This window comes from Castor canadensis, chromosome X (genome assembly GCF_047511655.1).
Source record: "Castor canadensis chromosome X, mCasCan1.hap1v2, whole genome shotgun sequence".
NCBI lineage: Eukaryota > Metazoa > Chordata > Mammalia > Rodentia > Castoridae > Castor > Castor canadensis.
Genome location: NC_133405.1, coordinates 141,340,455 through 141,359,271, shown reverse-complemented (window position 1 = coordinate 141,359,271; position 18,817 = coordinate 141,340,455). Strand labels below are relative to the sequence as shown.

General features: G+C 44.7%; 1 protein-coding gene and 1 long non-coding RNA gene across 21 annotated transcripts in view; one reads left to right on the top strand and one right to left on the bottom strand.

The window, feature by feature from the left end:
- Positions 1–797, bottom strand: part of LOC141419720 (uncharacterized) — a 79,031-nt gene extending 78,234 nt beyond the window's left edge. For all 20 annotated transcript variants that reach the window (XR_012444353.1, XR_012444354.1, XR_012444352.1 and 17 more), the window contains exons 1-3: positions 678–797; positions 387–498; positions 186–282 (exon numbers count right to left, since the gene is read on the bottom strand). Coding sequence is in view for 8 of the 20 variants with exons in the window: in XM_074063198.1 (XP_073919299.1) it covers positions 186–282; positions 387–441 (152 nt within the window). In the remaining 12 variants the exon portion in view is untranslated. The remainder of the gene's footprint in view (positions 1–185; positions 283–386; positions 499–677) is intronic.
- Positions 246–6,010, top strand: LOC141419736 (uncharacterized). Its single transcript, XR_012444398.1, has 2 exons — positions 246–457; positions 700–6,010. It is a non-coding gene; the product is annotated as an uncharacterized lncRNA (long non-coding RNA).
- The last annotated feature ends 12,807 nt before the right edge of the window (positions 6,011–18,817 follow it).

Genomic DNA, 18,817 nt, shown 5'->3' with positions numbered 1-18,817 from the left:
AGCCCCACGGCCTTAGAGGCCTTCCTACTCCGGTAGAGCCGCCAGCTTCTGGGGAAACGAGCCGCCAGCTCTACACTCCTCTCCGAGCTCGGCGGGTTTCAGGAAGCAGTACGAGATCCATCCTCCCTGGTCGTGAGGAGGGACATCTAGAGAAGGAAAGAAGCGGGAAGGCCGAAACAACGTACCGGCGCCGACGCGACCGGAACAAGAGTCGCCTGACAATGACGAAACGCTGTAGAGGAAATGAACTCCTCCTCTTCCGGTGCAGCATACCCTGCGGCCCTGAGCCAGAAGAGGTCTGATCAGCGAGAATTTGGGTTCCGGGCTTCCCCCTGTCAGAAGGCAGAGCCCAAGCAGACGAAGCCGCATATTAACTCAATACGTACAATTTGACGAGTCTGGACTCACGCATGTACCCGTGATGACAGTACCCCAATCCATCACTCCAAGTTCCTTGGTGTGCCTCTCAGTTTCGCTGTCTTCCCCCTAGCGTTATTTCTTTGTATGGGGGGGAGGGGAAAGGGGGGGAGGAGGGTTGGTTAGGATGGAGGGGGGAAGGGGGGTGGAGAAGGGTTGGTTAGGATGGAGGGGGGAAGGGGGGGTTTGGATGGAGGGGGGAGGGAAGGGGGAAGGGGGGCGGGGCGGAGCGGAGGGCGTCTGTTAGTAGACTACCTAACCTGACATCTCCCCTCTCGGCAGGTTATTAAGCAGCACCATACTGCCTGAACGTTTAAAAACAGCATTGATCTCAGGGCTGGAAGCAGTGTGCAAGTTCAAGATGGCCGGGCTGGAAAAACACCCTCCCCTCCTGCTCTCTCCCCACCCCCCAACCCCCTACCCCGCCACCCCCACCCCTCCACACACCCACTCCTGTTTTCAACATTGTTTCACATTGTGGATGGTGCAGGATCCCGCTCTCCTCTTTTGGACTTCTGGAGTGAATGATGCCCAGACCCTTTCTGCCATTCTCAGGTCCCCCAGCCCGTTTCACAGCTGGCCTCCGCGAGGGCCACTAACCTGAACTGGGCTACTGGCTCCCAGACTGCAGCCGACAGCCGTACAATCCGCTTTCTTACTATTTCCCGCACCATTTTCCTTTCTTTTTCTCCCAAAGAAAATGTCCTGGCCTCCAGGTTGAAGAGTAGGGAATATTGCTCTCTGACTGTATCATTTTCAGAAAACGCTTAGTGAATTCCCAGATGGACTTAGGGAAATCTACCATGTCAGCGAGGCCTCAGGTGAAAGTGAATTTAAAAACTGCCTTGTAGGGCCTGCTTTCTCTGTCTGGATTTAAATCAAGCAGCTTGTTTGTTCGCACTTTGGCAAAGGAAAACCCATTTCTGGCGTTGGCCCAGGGTGTTTGCGGTCTGTTCACCAGAGCTTTTGAACAAGGGGACGCTTTCTTTTCTTCTTGAGTTTAAAGAGTTGAATGTGTCACTCCTGAAAAGACGCTTAGGTGACTGATGTCGAAACCACGTACCATCAGCAGCTCCCTGTACAAATGCCGCAGTTGTACTTCACTGCTTAACGTGAATTTGTTGGCGAATGCGTGGAAGAGCGCACTCCGTCATTTTTAAAACATTTTGGAGCTATTTATAACATAAAGGATCTGCCCCTCTCTCTTTTCCAGATTGTGTAGCAAAGATGCAGTGTGCTGCCTTTTAAAATAAGTGCATTCACTGCGCAAATTTATGGGGCACAGTGTCCAGTTGGATAGATGTTTATCCAATGACCAGATGAGGATCCCTCTCCTTAAACATCTTTTAAAACACGTTTGACTGACGTGTACTCATTGAACCTATTAATCAGTACAGTGTGGTATTTCAGTCCAGCCATACAGTAGGTACGGGTCACATCAAGGTGATTAACATTTCCACCTCTTTATGGTTACTGTGTTTGGAGACTTCCAGTGCCTCTCTTCTAGTGAGTCATAAAATATTTGACAGATTATTGTAAACTATAGCCCACCTCTGTTCTATAGGACACTAGACCTTGTTACTTCTGTCTGACTGTGTTTGGGTGCCTGTTACCCAACCTCCTGCAATCCTCCTCCCTCCACCCTTCTCAGCTTCTAATAATCTCTATTCCAATCATCCTATTTTTTCCTTAACATCCACTTATAAGGGAGAACAGTGGTGTTCACCTTCTGGCTCATCTCCCTTAACACAAAAGCCTCCATTTTGCTGTGGAGGCCAGGACTCCACTCTTTCCTTATGACTGAGTAACAAACAGTCCACTATGTAGGTATCCCACGTTTGCTTTACCCCTTCAACCAGTGAGGGACACCTAGGCTGATTCCATACCTTGGCTATTGGGAATAGTGCCTCAGTAAACATGGGCAAGTAGGTATCTCTTTGGTATGCTGGGATATGTAACCAGGGGTGGGCTGGGTGGGTCCTGTGGTAGATCTGTTTTTAGTTTCTTTGAGGAATCTCTTCTCCATAATGACTGTACTGTTTTACCTGGCTTGCTCTGTCTGAACCCCAGGTCTTTTGGTCTGGTAATTTCAAAGAATGAAAATCACAGAAAGTAAAGTAGGAGAATTTATTGAGATAGAGAAATTGCAAAGAGTAGTGTTCCCAGGGCCCCATGGGAGGGGAGCCAAGGCTAATTAGGTGTGCAGAAATGCTGCATTCTGGATGACTGTCCTGCAGTGTTCAGATTGGGGATGCCCTAGTTCTCCTCATGGCATCTTCATTCTGATCCTCACTCTAGTCCATCCTGCTTTTTCTTTTTCTTTTTCTTTTTTTTCCCCCTGTCCTTTAAGGTCACAGGGAGGCCATAATGGAGGTTTCCAGGGCCTGTTCTGTTCTAGCTTTATTGTCTAATCCTGCTAACTGCCTCACCTGCTCGCTCAGTACTACTTTACACCCCCAGCAACAGTGACTAATTCTAAAGAAAAAACTTCAAAACGGTTGAATGTATTTGTCTAGCTTGCTGGGTTTGCTTGGTTGAATGAATGAATCGTGCCATCTTTTTAGAAAGAGCTCCAGGGACTCCAAAACAAACAAGGTGTGATGGCAAATGGAACTCACCCTTAAATTAGGGTTTGAACTCAGGGTCTTACATTTGCTAGGCAGGCACTCTCTAGTACTTGAGCCCCTCTGCCAGCCAAGAGAGGTTGTTCTTTTATTTTCCCATTTGCCCATGTCAGCATTAGGCTTCATGCTTGCTAGGGAGGTGCACCACCACTTGAACCATCCCCTTGTGTTCATCCTCACTCATGATTGTCTAGATGAAAATTTTGCTAAATATTAAGCTGCAGCTTTAAGGGAAGACTATGTGTAGCATACATAAATGCAGAGCTGTCCTACTGAAACGAGAGGGGTGTCCTCCTTTACTAGGAGTGAAAGCTCACATTGAAGGGGGACAAGAATACACCGTTGTTTCCCGGAGCACCGTGGATCTGACTCCAGCACAGCATAGAGTTGAACAGGCTACTTTCTCAAGAGAAAAGAGCTTTTTAAAATTTGTCTGACTGGGTCCCACAAAGTATAATCAACATGGTTTTAGGGTACACCATACCAACTTCCTTGTTACACATGGTAGAATGTGGATAGGTTACCACAAACCAGGTTTTCCCCTCCGTTTGCTTTTCTGGACTTGTACAAAGGCCAGAACTTGAAATAGCACACGTGCATGTACGTGCACGAATATATGCACAGTCACAATCGCACACACACCTTGGAACATGTGCTTATCTTATTTTTAACGAGTACATTTTTCACCTGTAGATTGTTTTCATCAGGAAAATGCAGAACTTACAGGCCATTTGTTCTTTCAGCAAATATTTGTGGAGTACGTAGCGGTGATCAGTACTGACTCCATACTCTGTCTTATTTTCACAATCATCCTATATGTATTTAGTGTTACCCTCATTTTTTATTTGAGACAAATTAGAAAACTAAAGCAATTTGCACTAGGCCAAACAACCTATCAGCAGGGGTGGGGCGCGGGTGGAGAGCTAGAATTTGAACCGAGAAATGTGAGACTGTAAACCAACATTCTTAACCAGCACGTGACACATGGCATGTCTCCACCCGACAGGATGTTTATGGAGCGATGAAGATGAAAAATATTCAAGTCATAGAACCTCATATGCACTATTACAAAAGTCCAATAGAGAGGGATACGTTTGAAAGAGAACAGTAGAATGTTCTTTCCTAGACAGGAATCGAGTCCAGCTGGCACCTGTACTTGGAGGTAGAAGTCCTAGATTCAAATCCCAGGCCACATTGTGAGGCTCCTGTGACCTGTAAGGAGTAGTTTAAGCATTTGTTTCCTGTCTTCTTCTGAGGTTGTATTCTGGTTGCTCTCCCTTGCTGTTTCCTCCTGCCCTAATCCCTTCTCTGCTTTCACTGTGCCCGAGTGTGTCTGATCTCTAAATTTATCATCCAGGCTCCCTGAGCAGTTAAGATGGGCCAGTGGGAAGCATTAGCAGATCAGAAGGTAATGGGAAAGAGGAACAAGGCCTATTTTCTCTCTCCTTGAACTCAACCTTGCGCATAGTCCCTCCTGGACAGATGCAGTTCTCACAGATTCAGAAGCATTTTCCTAGGTGAAGTCTGTCCATCATTGTAAATATTTGCCTGTCAGTTTTGACAGACTGGGACAGCTTGATGTTTTAAAACTTGAGCCTTATGAAAATTTAAAGTCTCACTCAGATTTTCACCACTGTTTTGAAAATATGTGAAATCTGTTTTTATACTTTTTTTTTTAGTATTCTGTGCAATGATATTTGAAAACTACCAAAAATTAAAAGAACTTTTATAATCTGTTCTCTTTCTGGTGTGATGTTAAGTTGCATAGATAATTAATGCATGCCCACTGAGTATGGCCCTGGTTTTGTGCTAAAACTGCTTAGATTTTATTGGTGACATATTAAATTAGTGGTTTCATTAAATAACTAAATTACAAAAAGAAATTGCTCTGCTCACTTAAAGTTGTTTTTCTCCCATTGTAATTCTCAAATTGTTTGTTTGCATGAATAATATCCTTGTGATTTTGATAGACATTGCATTCAGTATGTGCATTGCTTTAGGCAGTATTGATATTTTAACAATATTAAATTTTTTCTGATCCATGAGCATAGTATATCTTTCCACTTATTTTTGTCTTCTTTGCTTTTTGAAAAATGTGTTGTAGTTTGCAGTGTGCATGTGCATCACATACTTGGTGAAAGCTGATTTTGCTTTTGATGATGGTATAATTAAGATTGGTCCCAACATTTTCTTCCTTTGGCTGAGTGCTTATTTGTGCATAAAAATGCCATGAAGTTTTGTGTTTTTATTTTGCATCCTGACACTTTACCATATTCATTTATTAGACCCAGTAGCTTTTTGTATAGTGTTTGTGTAGTGCTTTCTGTCTATATAGTAGTTATGATATCATCTGAAAATAGAGATAATTTTGCGCTTTACTTTCTGACATGGATACTTTTCTCTAATTGCTGTGGCTCATATTTTAAGTAAGTACTGTGTTGAATAGAAGTGGTGAAAGTTGTCCTCCTTGCCTCATATCAGATCTTAGAGAAGAACCTTTGTTTGCCATTTATTACGATATTTGCCAATGATTTTAGCCCTGAGATTTTCATAAGTGGCCTCATAGTGTTGAGGAATTTGCCTTCCACACTTAAACTAGTAACGGTTTTCTTTTTAAACCAAGAAATAATTTTGATGGCTAGGCTCTGTGGTGCATATCTGTAATCCCTGCTCCTCAGGAGGTAGAGATTAAGAGATTCATAGCTTGAGGCCAGCCCCAGCAAAAAGACAGCAAGATTCCATGTCACCCAACAAGCCATATTTGTTGGCTCATATCTCTTAGCCCAGAAGAAGACATAGATAGAAGGATAGTGGTCCAAGGCCAGTCCAGACAAAGTGTGAGACCTATCTGAAAAATAACTAAAGGAAAAAACGGTGATGACTGTGGCTTTAGTAACTGCCTAATGTGAGGACCAGAGTTGAAATGCATTACTACAAAATAAAAAGGAATAACATTGACTTTTGCCAAATGCTTGTGCACATCAATTAAGACCATGTGTTTTTGTCTTTTAGTTTGTCAAGATAAATCACATTGATTGGTTTGTGTATGTTAAACCAGCCTCACATGTCAGGGATTACTTTCCTTTGATTATGAGATAATTCAATATATCATTTGCTTTTTAAAAAAGTATTTAAATACCAGTGTTCTTCACAAATATTGGTCTGTTTTCCCTTCTGTGGTGTTTATGTGAGTTATGTATCAAAATGATGGGGGTCTCATAAATTGAGGGTTAGCAAACATTTCAGCCATGTCTTTTCTGGTAGGTTTAAGTATTGGTATTAGTTCTTTAAATATGTGGCAGAATGCAATTGCAAAGCCATATGTTCCTGGACTTTTATTTCTTGGGAGATTTTTAATGATAACACTCATTTTTCCCAATTTATTCGTATACTCATATGTGCATACATTGTTTTGGTCATTTTTTTCCCCTGCCCTCCACCCCTTCCCTCTCCCCACCACCACCCTTGCTTCCAGGCAGAACCTGTTCTGCCCTTTTCTCAAATTTTGTTGAAGAGATGACATAAGCAATAATAAGAAAGAGAAAACATTTTTGCTAGTTGAGATAAGGATAGCTATATTAGAGATTCCTAGCATTGCTTCCATGAACATGTGTATTACAACCCAAATTGATTCATCTCTACCAGACCACTCTCACCTTCCTATATTGACCTCTGTTGCTCTAAGGTTACTGTATTAGCTCCTCTGCAGTAAGGACATCAAACACTTCCAAGTTTTGGGTTTCCTATCTTTCCCCATACCTCCCTTACGTGCTCTCCCCTTAACATGTGACCCAAATCCAGCCACATTGCTGCATATGCCCTAGATCTAAAGCCCACATGTGAGGGAGAGCATATGATTTTTGGTCTTCTGAGCCTGGTTAACCTCGCTCAGGATGATATTCTCCACTTCCATCCATTTCTTTGTGAATGATAAGATTTTATTTTTCTTCAAGGCTGAGTAAAATACTAATTCACAATAGTAAAACTAGCAAAACAAAAAGCAACACCCAAAGAAATCAATGTGGAGAGATGAACAAACAAACAAGAAACAGAACAAACAAACAAAAATTCCAGATTCAGGAACAATAGAATGTCAGTCTTAGTTGGAGTTCTGGTGTTACTCCTCCAGCATCCAATCCTTGTGTGGTATTTAAGCAGAAGCTCTGTTGTAGCCTCGTGAGGTGGTTGGGTTGATTTGTTTTTGTTTTTTTTCTTCAGTCTCTCAGTGGCAGCTGCTTGGTCAGCTCCTCCCTCAGTGGGGTGTGGCTATTGAGTTTGTATGTTGTCCTCAGGTTCCAGAATCAGCTCTGTAGCCCACCAGCTGTCGTGCTTTGGAGTTGGGTTTTCACTGTGCTTGATTACTGGGGGCTTGTTTCTTTGCCTCATCCCCTTTCTCTGGGGCAAGGTCAGTGATAGTCTGCAGGTCCCCTGCTCTCAGCCTATTAAGATGGTTTGCTGATTATTTTTCACATTTGCTGTGTTATTTGACTTTGACTGTTGCTCACTGGCTCAGGAGTTGAGCTTTGTGGTCTGCTACCTGCCCTATTTCAGGCAGGGGCTTATCACCCGCCTGCTGTGGGGCCTTCTGCCTTTCCAGCCTGTGTTTACTGGAAGTTTGTGTGGAGATAAGCTGCTTTCCCCTCCTCCCTTCTCTGTTGCTCCTCCAACAACTCTCTCCCTCTGTTGTGTGTTAATTTTCCGTTCCTTGTTTACAGTTCAGTTGTTTTTGTTTTGTTTTGTTTGTTTTGTTTTGCGGGGGTGGGGGTCAGTCTGCCCAGGGTGCTATGCTGGTTTATTCTAGAAGTGGCTGGGGGGAACACTTGGTGCTCACCTGTTGGTCTGCAGAATGTCTCCCAGGCAGGTTTGGAGGCGGCGTCTGGCGGTGAGGCAGCCCTCCTGTTTTGTCAGTGTAATGTGGCTTGGAGAAGCTTTCCACGGACTAGAGGTTCAGGGTGTTAAAGTTTTGATTCTCTTTGCTGCTTTCTTTCTGCCAAGTGCGGCTCCAGCATCTCAGCGAGGTTCTGGAGTCTTGGAGCTCACGCTGTCTGTTTCTGCGCCCTAGTCACCATCTTCAGAAAATCCGGGAATGCTGCTGGCCAGCACTTTTGGTGAATGTAGTTCCAAGACTTCCAGCCTCTGTAGGTATAGAAAGTGGGTGATACCAATGGATGCTCTACTGCTTCCTGGACAGTTGTTGAGAAAAGCTGAGATCTTCCAGGACTTTTGTTGTCTTCTGGAAGTCTCCCTCTAACACTCATGTTTTGGTGGTATTTCTGTTAGGACTTTCTGTTTTTTCCTGATTTAACTTTCATAGCTTTTATTTTTATGAGAACTGGTCCATTTGTGCTTATTTTGTATCCATCTTCCCTTGTCTTCCCTTTAATCCTCCCCATGGTATTCTTCTCAGTGCCTCGTAGGTTCTCTTCTATTTTCACAGATGAGAGAAACCACGCAACACTTGTCTCTCTATGCCTGGCTTGTTTTGCGTAACCTGGTGTCTTTCAGTTCCATTCATTTTCCTGCATATCAGAGTGTTTCATTCTTTATGGTTGAGTAATACTCTTTTGTGTATATACAAATGCATATGTGCATCATATAATTATGTTTTCTCCATCCATTCATTTGTCCATGGATACCTACACTGATTCCATCTTGCTTGTTGTAAGTAGTGCCTTAACAAACATGTACATGCATGTATGTCTTATATGCTGATTTCATTTGTTTTAGATATAGATCCATGGTTGATGCAGCTGTATCACACAGTAGTTCTAGTTTTTATTTTTTGAGAAACTTCCATTCTGTGCCATAGTGGCTGCACTCCTTTACATTGACACTGTGTATAAGGGTTTCTTTTTCTCTGCACCTTCACCAGCATTTTTTAAGAATGCTACGTGGGCTAAGATGGAATCTAAATGTAGTTTTAATTTGCACTTCCCTAATGGACAGAGATATTGACCACTTTCCAGACATTAATTAGTTTTTCAGAAGTTTCTGTTCAGCTCATTTGTCCATTTATTCATTGTATTTGTCTTTTTGTTGGTAAACCCTCAGAGTTGTTCATGTAGTCTGGATATTAGCCCTCTGTCAGATAAGTAGCTGGCAATTATTTTCTACCATTTTGTAGGTTGTCTTTTCATGCTGTTGAGTATTACTTAATTGTGTGAAGGTAATAATATTTTTCAGTTCTTATGTGTTTATTTGTCAAGCTATTGGAGTCCTATGCAGGATATCATAGCCTATGCCAATGCCTTGATCAAGGGCAATTTTACCTCATCCTTTCACTTGAATACTCTTAATTTTATTCTCTTGCCTGATTGTTTCTGGCTAGAATTTCATGTGCCACATCAAATAGCAAGGTGACAGTGTGGCCTTGTGGTGTTTCTGAACTTGGAGGAAATGATTTCAGCTTAACTTTTACTTGTCATATGTAATCTTTATTATGTTGAGGTCTGATTCTTCTGTACCTAATTCATTTGGGTCTTGTATCCTGGGTAGCAGGATGAGAGCTGTGAACTACCATGCCCAGCTTTTACTGGTTGAGATGGAGTCTCTCAATCAGTAGCCCGTGTTGGCCTCAAACCATAATCCTCTCAGCCTCTGCCTCCCAAATAGCTAGGATTACTGGTGTGAGCTGCTAAACTCAGATTCTCTCCTCCCCCATTTCTGTAAGTAAAAATAATCTGCCACAGTTTGAGCAGGGTAGCTTTTGACCATAGCTGGACTTAATTCTTCCCAACTGAGCTGTTGGTATAGCTCCGAAAAAGAGCACCTGACTCTGGTGCCTGAGGCCCTGGGCTCAATCCCAGCACTGGAAAAAGAAAAAAACATATCAGTACAAAGAAAGAAAAGGAGAGGAATAGGAGAAGAAGAAAATAATGAGAAAGAAGAAAAAAATCAGCTTATTAAAAAAACCCACAGTAAAACATAAAAAGACAAAAGAAATAATAAAAGATAAAATTGACTGAGGGAGAAACTCCTAGAAATGTAAGTGGGGGTGGATCAGGGTGGGATAGGCTGATCAAATATCTGTGGTCTTGAAAACTTGGAAACTGCCCTGCATGGGTGAAATAGCGGGTCATAATTCTAGCTTGTTGGGATTTCTCTCAGTTTCACTAAAATACTACACCAGGTATTCTTGCTGAACAAATTAAGGTGGAATCTAGCTCCAAGGTGAATATTTTCTCTGAAAGTTTTTAGTCTGCACACTAGAGGTGTGGTGAGATTTGTAGACAAGTGGATTTGGACACAGTGCAAGCTGCTGAGGCATATATTCTGCCAGGAGGTTTTTTGATGCACAGTTGGGAGGCATGGCAAACACTGGAGCCCCAGGGAGTTCTTCTTCTCACCAGCATCTTATGGACAGAGTATGAGCCAATCCAAATGCATGTTACCTCCAGACATATTTTAATCCATGTGTCTTGAGGACATGGGAACAAAGTTTCCCAAACCATGTTAGGTCCACAGGCAGAAAGGCAACTGTACTGCTAAGATATGTTAAAGATGATTGAAGGAGCCAAGAAGTCTGCTACTCTCTGTCTTGGGCCTTCAGCTCTGTCCCCGCACACAACTGGAGTAAGCCCAGGTCACATAGGGCAGGCACAGGGTACTGCCCTTCACTTCCTCCCCATCACATCCTGCATTCCCTGCAACATAAAAATTAGTGGGTTTGTATCACACTCCCCCAAGCAAAGACTATCTCATGTGGCTGCCACCACCCCTCTCAATATGCCATGGTGCCCATCAGGACCCTGACAGAACAAAGGAGGAGTATTGAAGAGAGAAGTGCCAAGGCAAACTTACTGCAATTTCATGTGAGGCCCGTTGACAAAAACCCAAAGAGCCACAAAATCATGGAATGATATATTGCAAGCACTCAGAGTAAACAGTTGCTGATAATGATTATTATATCCAGCAAAGTTATTCTTTAAAATTGTCAGAGAAATACATACCTTCAACGAGAGAGAAGAACAGAGAAAAACGTTTGATTTAAATTAGATCCAGTTTATTGGGTTCCTCTTTATGACTCCTGGTTTAATGTCAAGAGGAGTAAGCTTTTGTCTAGTCCTAAAGGCCTAGAATTTTATACCCTATGATACTTTTTTCTAACGGGAGCTTTTAAAAACATGTCGAGATGTTACAGCATATTCAAGTCCATTATGCAATGTGGCATAAGTTTTGTATGTTGAGTTTTGGAGTTAGGAATGGTGGCACGTGCTTACAACCCTAGAACTGGGGAGGTGAAGCCAGTCTGGGCTACGCAGCAAATTTCAAACCATTCTCGGATATGTAGTGAAAGACCTTTGTCTGAAAATTTTTCTTTTTCTTTTTCACTTTCTCTAGCACCATTTGTTGAAAGTTACATTTCATCACAGAATTGTTTTTGCAACTTTGTGAAATACCAGGTTGGCAGATCTGTATCTAGGGTCTGTCTTCTGTTTCATTAACCTGTAAATATGTGCCAATGCCACACTGTCTTTATTGAGTTAGCTCTGCAATGTCTTCAAGCCTAGTAGACTGATTTCTCCATTGCTTACTTCTTCTCCAAAGTGGATTTTCCACATGAATTTTAGAATGACTGGGCTTATTTTAGCAAAAATTCTTGCTAGGATTTTGGTAACAATTTCACCAAGTACACAGAAAACACTGGGGAGAATTTACACCTTACTGCGTTAAGTTTTCTCATCCACAGAAAATCTTCTTTTCCTAACTCCTCTGATTTCTCAGTGTTTCATAGTTTTCAGAACACAGTTCCTCCTGCCCATATTTGATTAATGTTTAGCCAGTTATTTCATTTTCTTTGGAGTAGTTGTCGATGACAGTGTTTAGATTTTGGGGGTCCTGCTGACCCAGGGGTACGGGGACAATACAATACTGACCAGTTTGGATTCACATCTTGTTCTGTTCCTAGGAGACTGGCACATGTGGATCTTCAGGTCCTCATGGAGCCTGCTGACAGGTTAAGCTGGGTAGGCAAGAAGCAGAATGCTGATTGACTCTACTTAACATTGCCTTTTTTGCTGCTAGGTGAAGATGGATTCTCAGCTTGCTACTGGACTCTGATGACATTACACTGGCTAGAGCAGGGCTCCCCCCACTCAATGTGGAGGTAGAAAATTAGCTTCCCATTTGTCATTACAGGAAATCAGAGCACCCATGATCTGGAAGGATGCCCAGTGGAGGGAGAGAAAGGCTCAGCTGGTTGTGGTGGCTCACACTTAGGTCATCGGAAGGCAGAGACAAGAAGGATTGTGGTCCATGGCCAGCCTGGGCAAACAAAGTTTGCAAGACCCCATCTCAACCAAGAGCTAGGGGTGGTGCTGTGCATCTGTTATCTGAGCTAAGGTGAAAGTGTAAATAAGAGGATTTCTCTTGGTCCAGATCAGCCCATACAGAAAGTGAGATTGCCTGAAAAATAACTTGAGTGAAAGTGCTGGAAGCATGACTCAACAGGTAGGTTGCCTGCCTAGCAAGCAAAGCCTAAGTTCAAACCCCTGTCCCAGCAAAAAAGAAAGGAAAGATTGTCTTTTAATATAGGTATGCAGAGTTGCAGTGATGGTTTTGGGGCTGGTGTTCAGCTGTAGGAGGTGAGTTATTCCCTAAAAAAATTCTCTGATGGTTGGCCATCTTTCCCTGTTCTTTGGCTGGGAGAAGGACAGGATTTCCTTGTCTATGTTCTGCTGTGGTTTTGGATTGCAGGTTCTGTAGATTGTCTGAGGAATACGGGAGGAAATAAGGAGACCCGTGGATTCCCACAGTATCATTCTTCTAGCACTAAGGTCCCTAGACAACTTGTCAACCTCCTTCTACTTTTAGAGACTTCTTTTTCTTTTTTTACTGTTACGTCTATGTCTGTTTAGTTGTAGGGGAGTGAATGGGTATTACATTGTAATGGGAAGTCCTAGAAAGACACAGTTTGAAGAAGGCTTTTAAAAGTACTTTGAGCTGGGTGCAGAGGTTCACACGTGTTAATGGCAGGTAGTTGGCAGGCAGAGACAGAGAAGATTTCACTTGGTGGCTAGCTTGGGGGAAAAGTTAGTGAGACCCCCATCCCAACACATAAGCTGGGTGCGGTGGTATGCACCTGTCACTCCAGCTTTGAGGGAAGCTTGGAGAGAGGCATAGTTACCGCAGTTGTGGTCCAGTGCCACCTGAGCAAAATCCTTGCTCCTCTTGACAGAGGAGAACCAAGTGACATTCGGAGGAGTGGAGAACTCAGATTTTATTTTACGACAGCTGGCTCAGACATACACCATGCCTGAGCATCTCAACAAAAGAGTCACATTTAAAAAGCAATGCAGGGCATCAGGTTACAAGGAATGTGCTCAGGTAAATTGGGGCTGGCAGTGAGCTTGAGACCTAAGGTTGTTTAGGTGAGGTCATGAGGGGAGACCTGCTTTGGAAAATTTATTTACAAGTGGAGACAAAGGAAGGCGGGAATGGGTGCTTATCTCTGCACAGTGCCCTTTATCCAGGTCCTGAACTTTTTGCATGGCTTTAATGGGCAATTCCTCATGCTTTATATCTTTGGCAGCTTACCATGTTTTATAGCCCTGTTTCAAGGCTGTCTTCCTCTTCATTCCCCCTTCTTGATGCTTTCTCCACTTGTGCACAAGCATCAACACTAGACTTTAGAAATCCCATAAGGTTCCTGTTGTCTCAAAGGCCTATATTGTGTTATGAAGAGCTGCAACTTTATCGCCTCCATCCGGGAGCTAGTAAAGTGAGTTATGGCGTTACAAGTGCATGGACCAAACACCAGTGCCAATAGAAGCATGAGGATGGGGCCAGATAATGGAATGAGCCATGATGCCCAGTTCCACATGTTGCTCCATCTGTTCCAAGAATTTGCTAATTCCTGTCTCCTACAACTGCTGAGGCATATCTCTGACTATTTCTGGCTGACTCACATAAAAACAACACTTCTCATTTAAGAAAAGGCAAATCCCTTCCTTTTCAGCAGTGAGTAAATCCAACCCTCTCTGGTTTTGGAGGACCACTGATGCTAAGGAGTCCAGTTGGTCCGGCATAGGCTTTATGGACCTAGCCACTTGCTCTATGACATTTGTTAGCTCTGTGGATAACTGATTATAGTAGGCAGCTGACAAGGCAATTCCTCCTATGCCTGTTCCTATCCCAGCTGCTACCCCAGTCCGATTAATAAAAGGATGAATTGGATAGCTCTCTTTGACCGTGTATGAGCCACTAAAGGCACAGGGAGGGTTTGATTATTGAACATTATGTTTATCTGGGGGGTTAGGAGTGCCCTTCCAGTTAACTGGCAAGCACTGGTAGGCAAGGGACCCACAGACAAAGAAGATTCCCAGGCTGGTGCACCACAGCCTCTCAACGGTACATCTAGTGGTGGTAGTTGTAGAGGTCTGGACTTGAGCACACCGGTCAGTAGCCAGTTCCCCAACTGATTAATATCCGTTTGAATTGTAGAATAACTAGGAGCCCTCTGAAATACCTGTATGTTTTTAACTTGGGTTTTGTACTGGAAGAGTTGAGAGGATTTTCATGCCCACTCTGGTTGAGGAGGCTTACCAGGGTTGCTACATATCAGAGAGGACCTAAGGACATTCAGAGCCAGCAATCGCCCGCCAATGGTGGGTTCAGAAGATTAAGGAGGCGGTGGGTTACATTTAACAGGTTATACAGTTGAGGTTCCGAGTTAAGGTTCCCTGTCCTGGAGGGAAGCCTTAATGGGGGTAGTGGTAGTGGCAGATCAGTGTCTTCTACAGGCTCATGTCTGCCTAGGTAATCACCTTTGGGTGGCCCTTCCAGTTCTGTCACTATCCTCTTAGTAAACTGATATGAGGGTGGGGGGAGGGGTAAGGTGCCCAGACATAACGAGGTTCATTTCCTCCCCGTCATTTCATCGTTCCATGCCTTTAAGGGGCCCCTGACTTTCTGCCAGCAAACTGTCTGACGTATAGTGCCCTTGTTCTTGCAGGACCCAGTTAGACCTGTCAGCTCTGCTTTATAGTAAATCAAGCCTCCCCTGGTGCATTCAGAAATTGATACGCTGCACACGGGTGACAGATATTGATAAAAGGTGAGGCATACCACAGTTTCCCCTGGAAGGAAAGCACCTTATGCAGGCTGAGCAGTCATCCTGGCCTCTCAATTGAACAACCTCAAAATGTAGCAGAGTCAGAAGGCAATAACACATCAGAGACCTCGTGCTTGAGACTGGGATCTGGACTACAGATAACACCCAACAGCAATTAGTCTTCCAACTATGAGGAGATGACAGGAGGCCAGCAGTGATCTGGCCTATGTTCCCATCCTGGGGAGCAGTGACAGCCAGTCCTAGTGCAATCAGTATTGCAACAATGCTAATCAGCAGGATGAGGTATGGGTGAGAGAGAAGGGGATACGTTTGTGTCCCGGTGGAGGAATCCTCAGACTTCCGCCGTGCATTGACCTACCAGCTTCTGGGATGTGGTTGGGGCAGGGCTGGAGATCTCTCGGGCGATGGCGTGCCACTGTGACATCCTCTGGAACCTTAATCTGAGGGGTTACTTGAATCATGGACAGCCTGGCAGTTGTTGGGGTCTGCAGGGGCATCAGCCTTCTTAACCCAGGAGTGATGAACCCAAGGAATAATTCCTGCAACTTCAACAGCCACTGGAACTTCTAAATTACTAGATGGGACCCCTACAACTGGGCTTGAGTGGCTCCCTTTTCCAATCCTTCACCCATACCATATCCCCGGGTTGATGGGGATGGGCCCAGTTACCCTTGGAGATTGGGGCTTTTTCTAAGATTCCCGGGAAATGTGGTGTAGGGTTTTTTCCTAGGGCCTGGAGAAGTCAGGACATGTCTAGATTTCCAATGCCCAAGGTCCCCTCTGAGCCTTTATTATGGGAGGGGTTCTGCCATAGAGAATCTCCAAGGGTGAGTAGCCAGAGGGTCTAGGGTTTCAGTGGGCCCTAAACTGAACTAAAGGTAGCATGTCTATCCAGGGGGATTGTGTTTCTTGGCAGAGTTTTAAGGATTCAGTTCATGCACTGTACTTTCCCTGAACCCTGAGGCCTGTAGGCCACATGGAGTTTCCATTTTATTTTTAAAATTTTGGCCAGGCCCTGGACCATTTCTGACACTTAGGCTGGCCCATTATCTGATCTGATGGAAAAGAGAAGCCTGTACCCGGGATAATTTCTCTTAGGAGAGCCTTTATAGCCTCTCGTGCTTTTCCTGTGTGTGCAGGGTAAGCCTCAACCCCCACTGAGTAAGTACAGAGAAGAACCAAGACGTACTGGTATCCTTGACAGGGCTTGACCTCTGTGAAGTCCACTTCCAGGTCCTCAAAAGGCACGGTGCCCATTGTCTGTACCCCATGGCTTGACTTAGGCCCTTGACTGCATTGTTTTATGCACATGTAATGTATCTAGCACTCACTTGGGTGCACAGCTGGGTAGCTTGGGAATGAAATAGTATCTACCCGGTAGTTTTTCCAGGGCCATTTTCCCAAGTGTGTTAGCTCATGTTGTTGTTTTGCCAGAGGGCTGCTACAGCAATGGGGACAAAGAGTCTCTGGTCAGGCAACTTCCACCAGTCTCCCTTTTCTTTCATTCCTCTGTTATCTTTTACCCATAGTTTGTCCTCCTTGGTGCAATTTGGAGAGGGAGGCAGCTCCAGAACCAGCAGAAGTTTGCGGTTTGCTTCGGCACTTTAGAGGAGCTCAGTTCTTCTGCTGCCCTTTTTGCCCCCTGGTCTGCAGGGCAGTTTCCTCTACTAACACAGTCCATATCCCCTTCGTGGCCTCTGCCTTCCCAGAATGCTTCCAGCAGTTGGAGAATTTCTTCTTTTTTTAAATCTCGTTTCCCCCTGCTGTCAGTAATCCTCTCACTTTGTGTATTGCTCCACGTGCATGCACGGTGGCAAAGGCATACTTAAAATCTCTATGGATGTTTACCTGCTTTCCCTTTGCATAACATAGAGCCTGGACCAAGCCCAGAGTTCATCTTGTTCTGCAGCTCAGCCTTGTGGTAGGGCTTCAGCCTGTAGGACATCATTAGCAGTGGTGACTAGGAGTCCAGCTTTTTGTTGTCCGTTCTGGACGAAGCTGCTTAAGTCTGTGAAGAGTTTGAGCTCTGCATCTGAGAGGGGAACATCCATCAGGTCTGGCCTGCTAGAATAGACTTCGTCCATCACTTCTTCGCAGTGGTGATCTGGAGGCCCTTCCTCTGTTGGCAGGAAGGTGGCAGGGTTTAAAGTTCATGCAGTTTCAAGCCTCACTCAAGGATCTTCACCTAATAGTCCTTGGAATGGGCCATTCTTGAGCTGGTCAGCTATTTATGACCTTGCCATTCATTAGAGCTACTACTGTATGAGGAACTTGGATATTAACATCCTGTCCCAGGGTGAACTTGTCAGCCTCCCTGATTACTGATTAGGGTTACTGTAGCCACCAGTGCCCGGAGACATGGAGGCCGCCCTGAGGCCAAGCGCTTTGACAGTTAAGCCGCTGGCTGCTGCCATGGACCCACCATTTGGGTAAGGACATCCCGAGCTGTGTGATTTTTTCACAATCGAAGATTGAATGGTCATGTTACATCTGGCAACCCTAGTGCAGGGGCGCTGATTAACAGTCTCTTTATCTCCTTGAAAGCCTGTTCTTGGTCAGCTCCCCAGTTTAGAGGGTCCTTTCCAGAGCCTGCTGTGGCCTCATAAAGTGGTTTGGCCAGGCTTGATTATTCAGGTGTCCAGAGGCAACAGCATCCTGCCACTCCTAGAAGTTCTCGGACCTCCTTTTTGGTGTTCAGCTGAGGGCTGCAGAAGACAACCCACTTCTTCTCCAGTCCCAGGGTGCGCTGTCCCTCTAAGATGATGAATCCGAGGTATCGGACCTCCTGCTGGCAAACTTGGGCCTTTTTCCAGGAGAGTAGGGCTAGCAGTGCCTTTGTCCCCTCCCAGCATTTCTCCTGGTCAAGGCTTGCCAGGAGCAGATCGTCCATGTATTGACGCAAAATGCCGCTTGGATTTTCTTCTGGGAAAGTTGACAAATCCGCTGCCAGAGCTTCCCCAAACAGGGTAGGTGAGCTCTTGACTCCCTGAGGCAATCTAGTCCAGGTCGTATTGCTTTTCTTCCAGTATGGGGGTGTTCCCATTCAAAGGCAAACAGAAGCTGACTAACTGGGGCTAGCAAAGGCAGAAAGAAGCCTCTTTTAGGTCCAGGCAAGTGAACCAGCTTGCTTGTGGCAGTAGAAGGCTCAGGAGAGTGCAGGGACTGGGGACTACTGGGTGCAGTGTGATAATGGTGTTGTTGACTGCCCCCAGGTTCTGGATGGGCCGGTAATCATCTCCCCCTGCCTTCTTGACGGGCAACAGTGTGGTGTTCCATGGCGATCGGCAGTGCATTAATATCCCTGCATCCTTCAGCCATGGTAGGTGGGTCTGAATTCCTAGGCGTGCTTTCCGTGGTTCTGGATACTGCCTCTGTCTGCCAGGGAGAGCCCCAGGCTTGAGTTCTACCATTATGGGCATGTTTTTGCAAGCCAGGCCATGGGGCCTGTTCTCAGCCCAGACATCAGGAAACTCCCCCAGCAGGCAGATGGGCTTTTCTATGTCCCACTTTTCCTGGCAATGCAGTTGCCATTCATCTTCTGCAGGTATGGTTACTGCCATGATGAGGGTGTTTGTTCCCTTCATGGTAATGTTTGTAGGCTCTCCCTGGTTGAAGGTGATTTGGGCTCAGAGCTATAGCATATAAGTAGAATAAAGAACCAAATATACACATTATTTCAATAGATGTAGAAAAAAACCGTAGA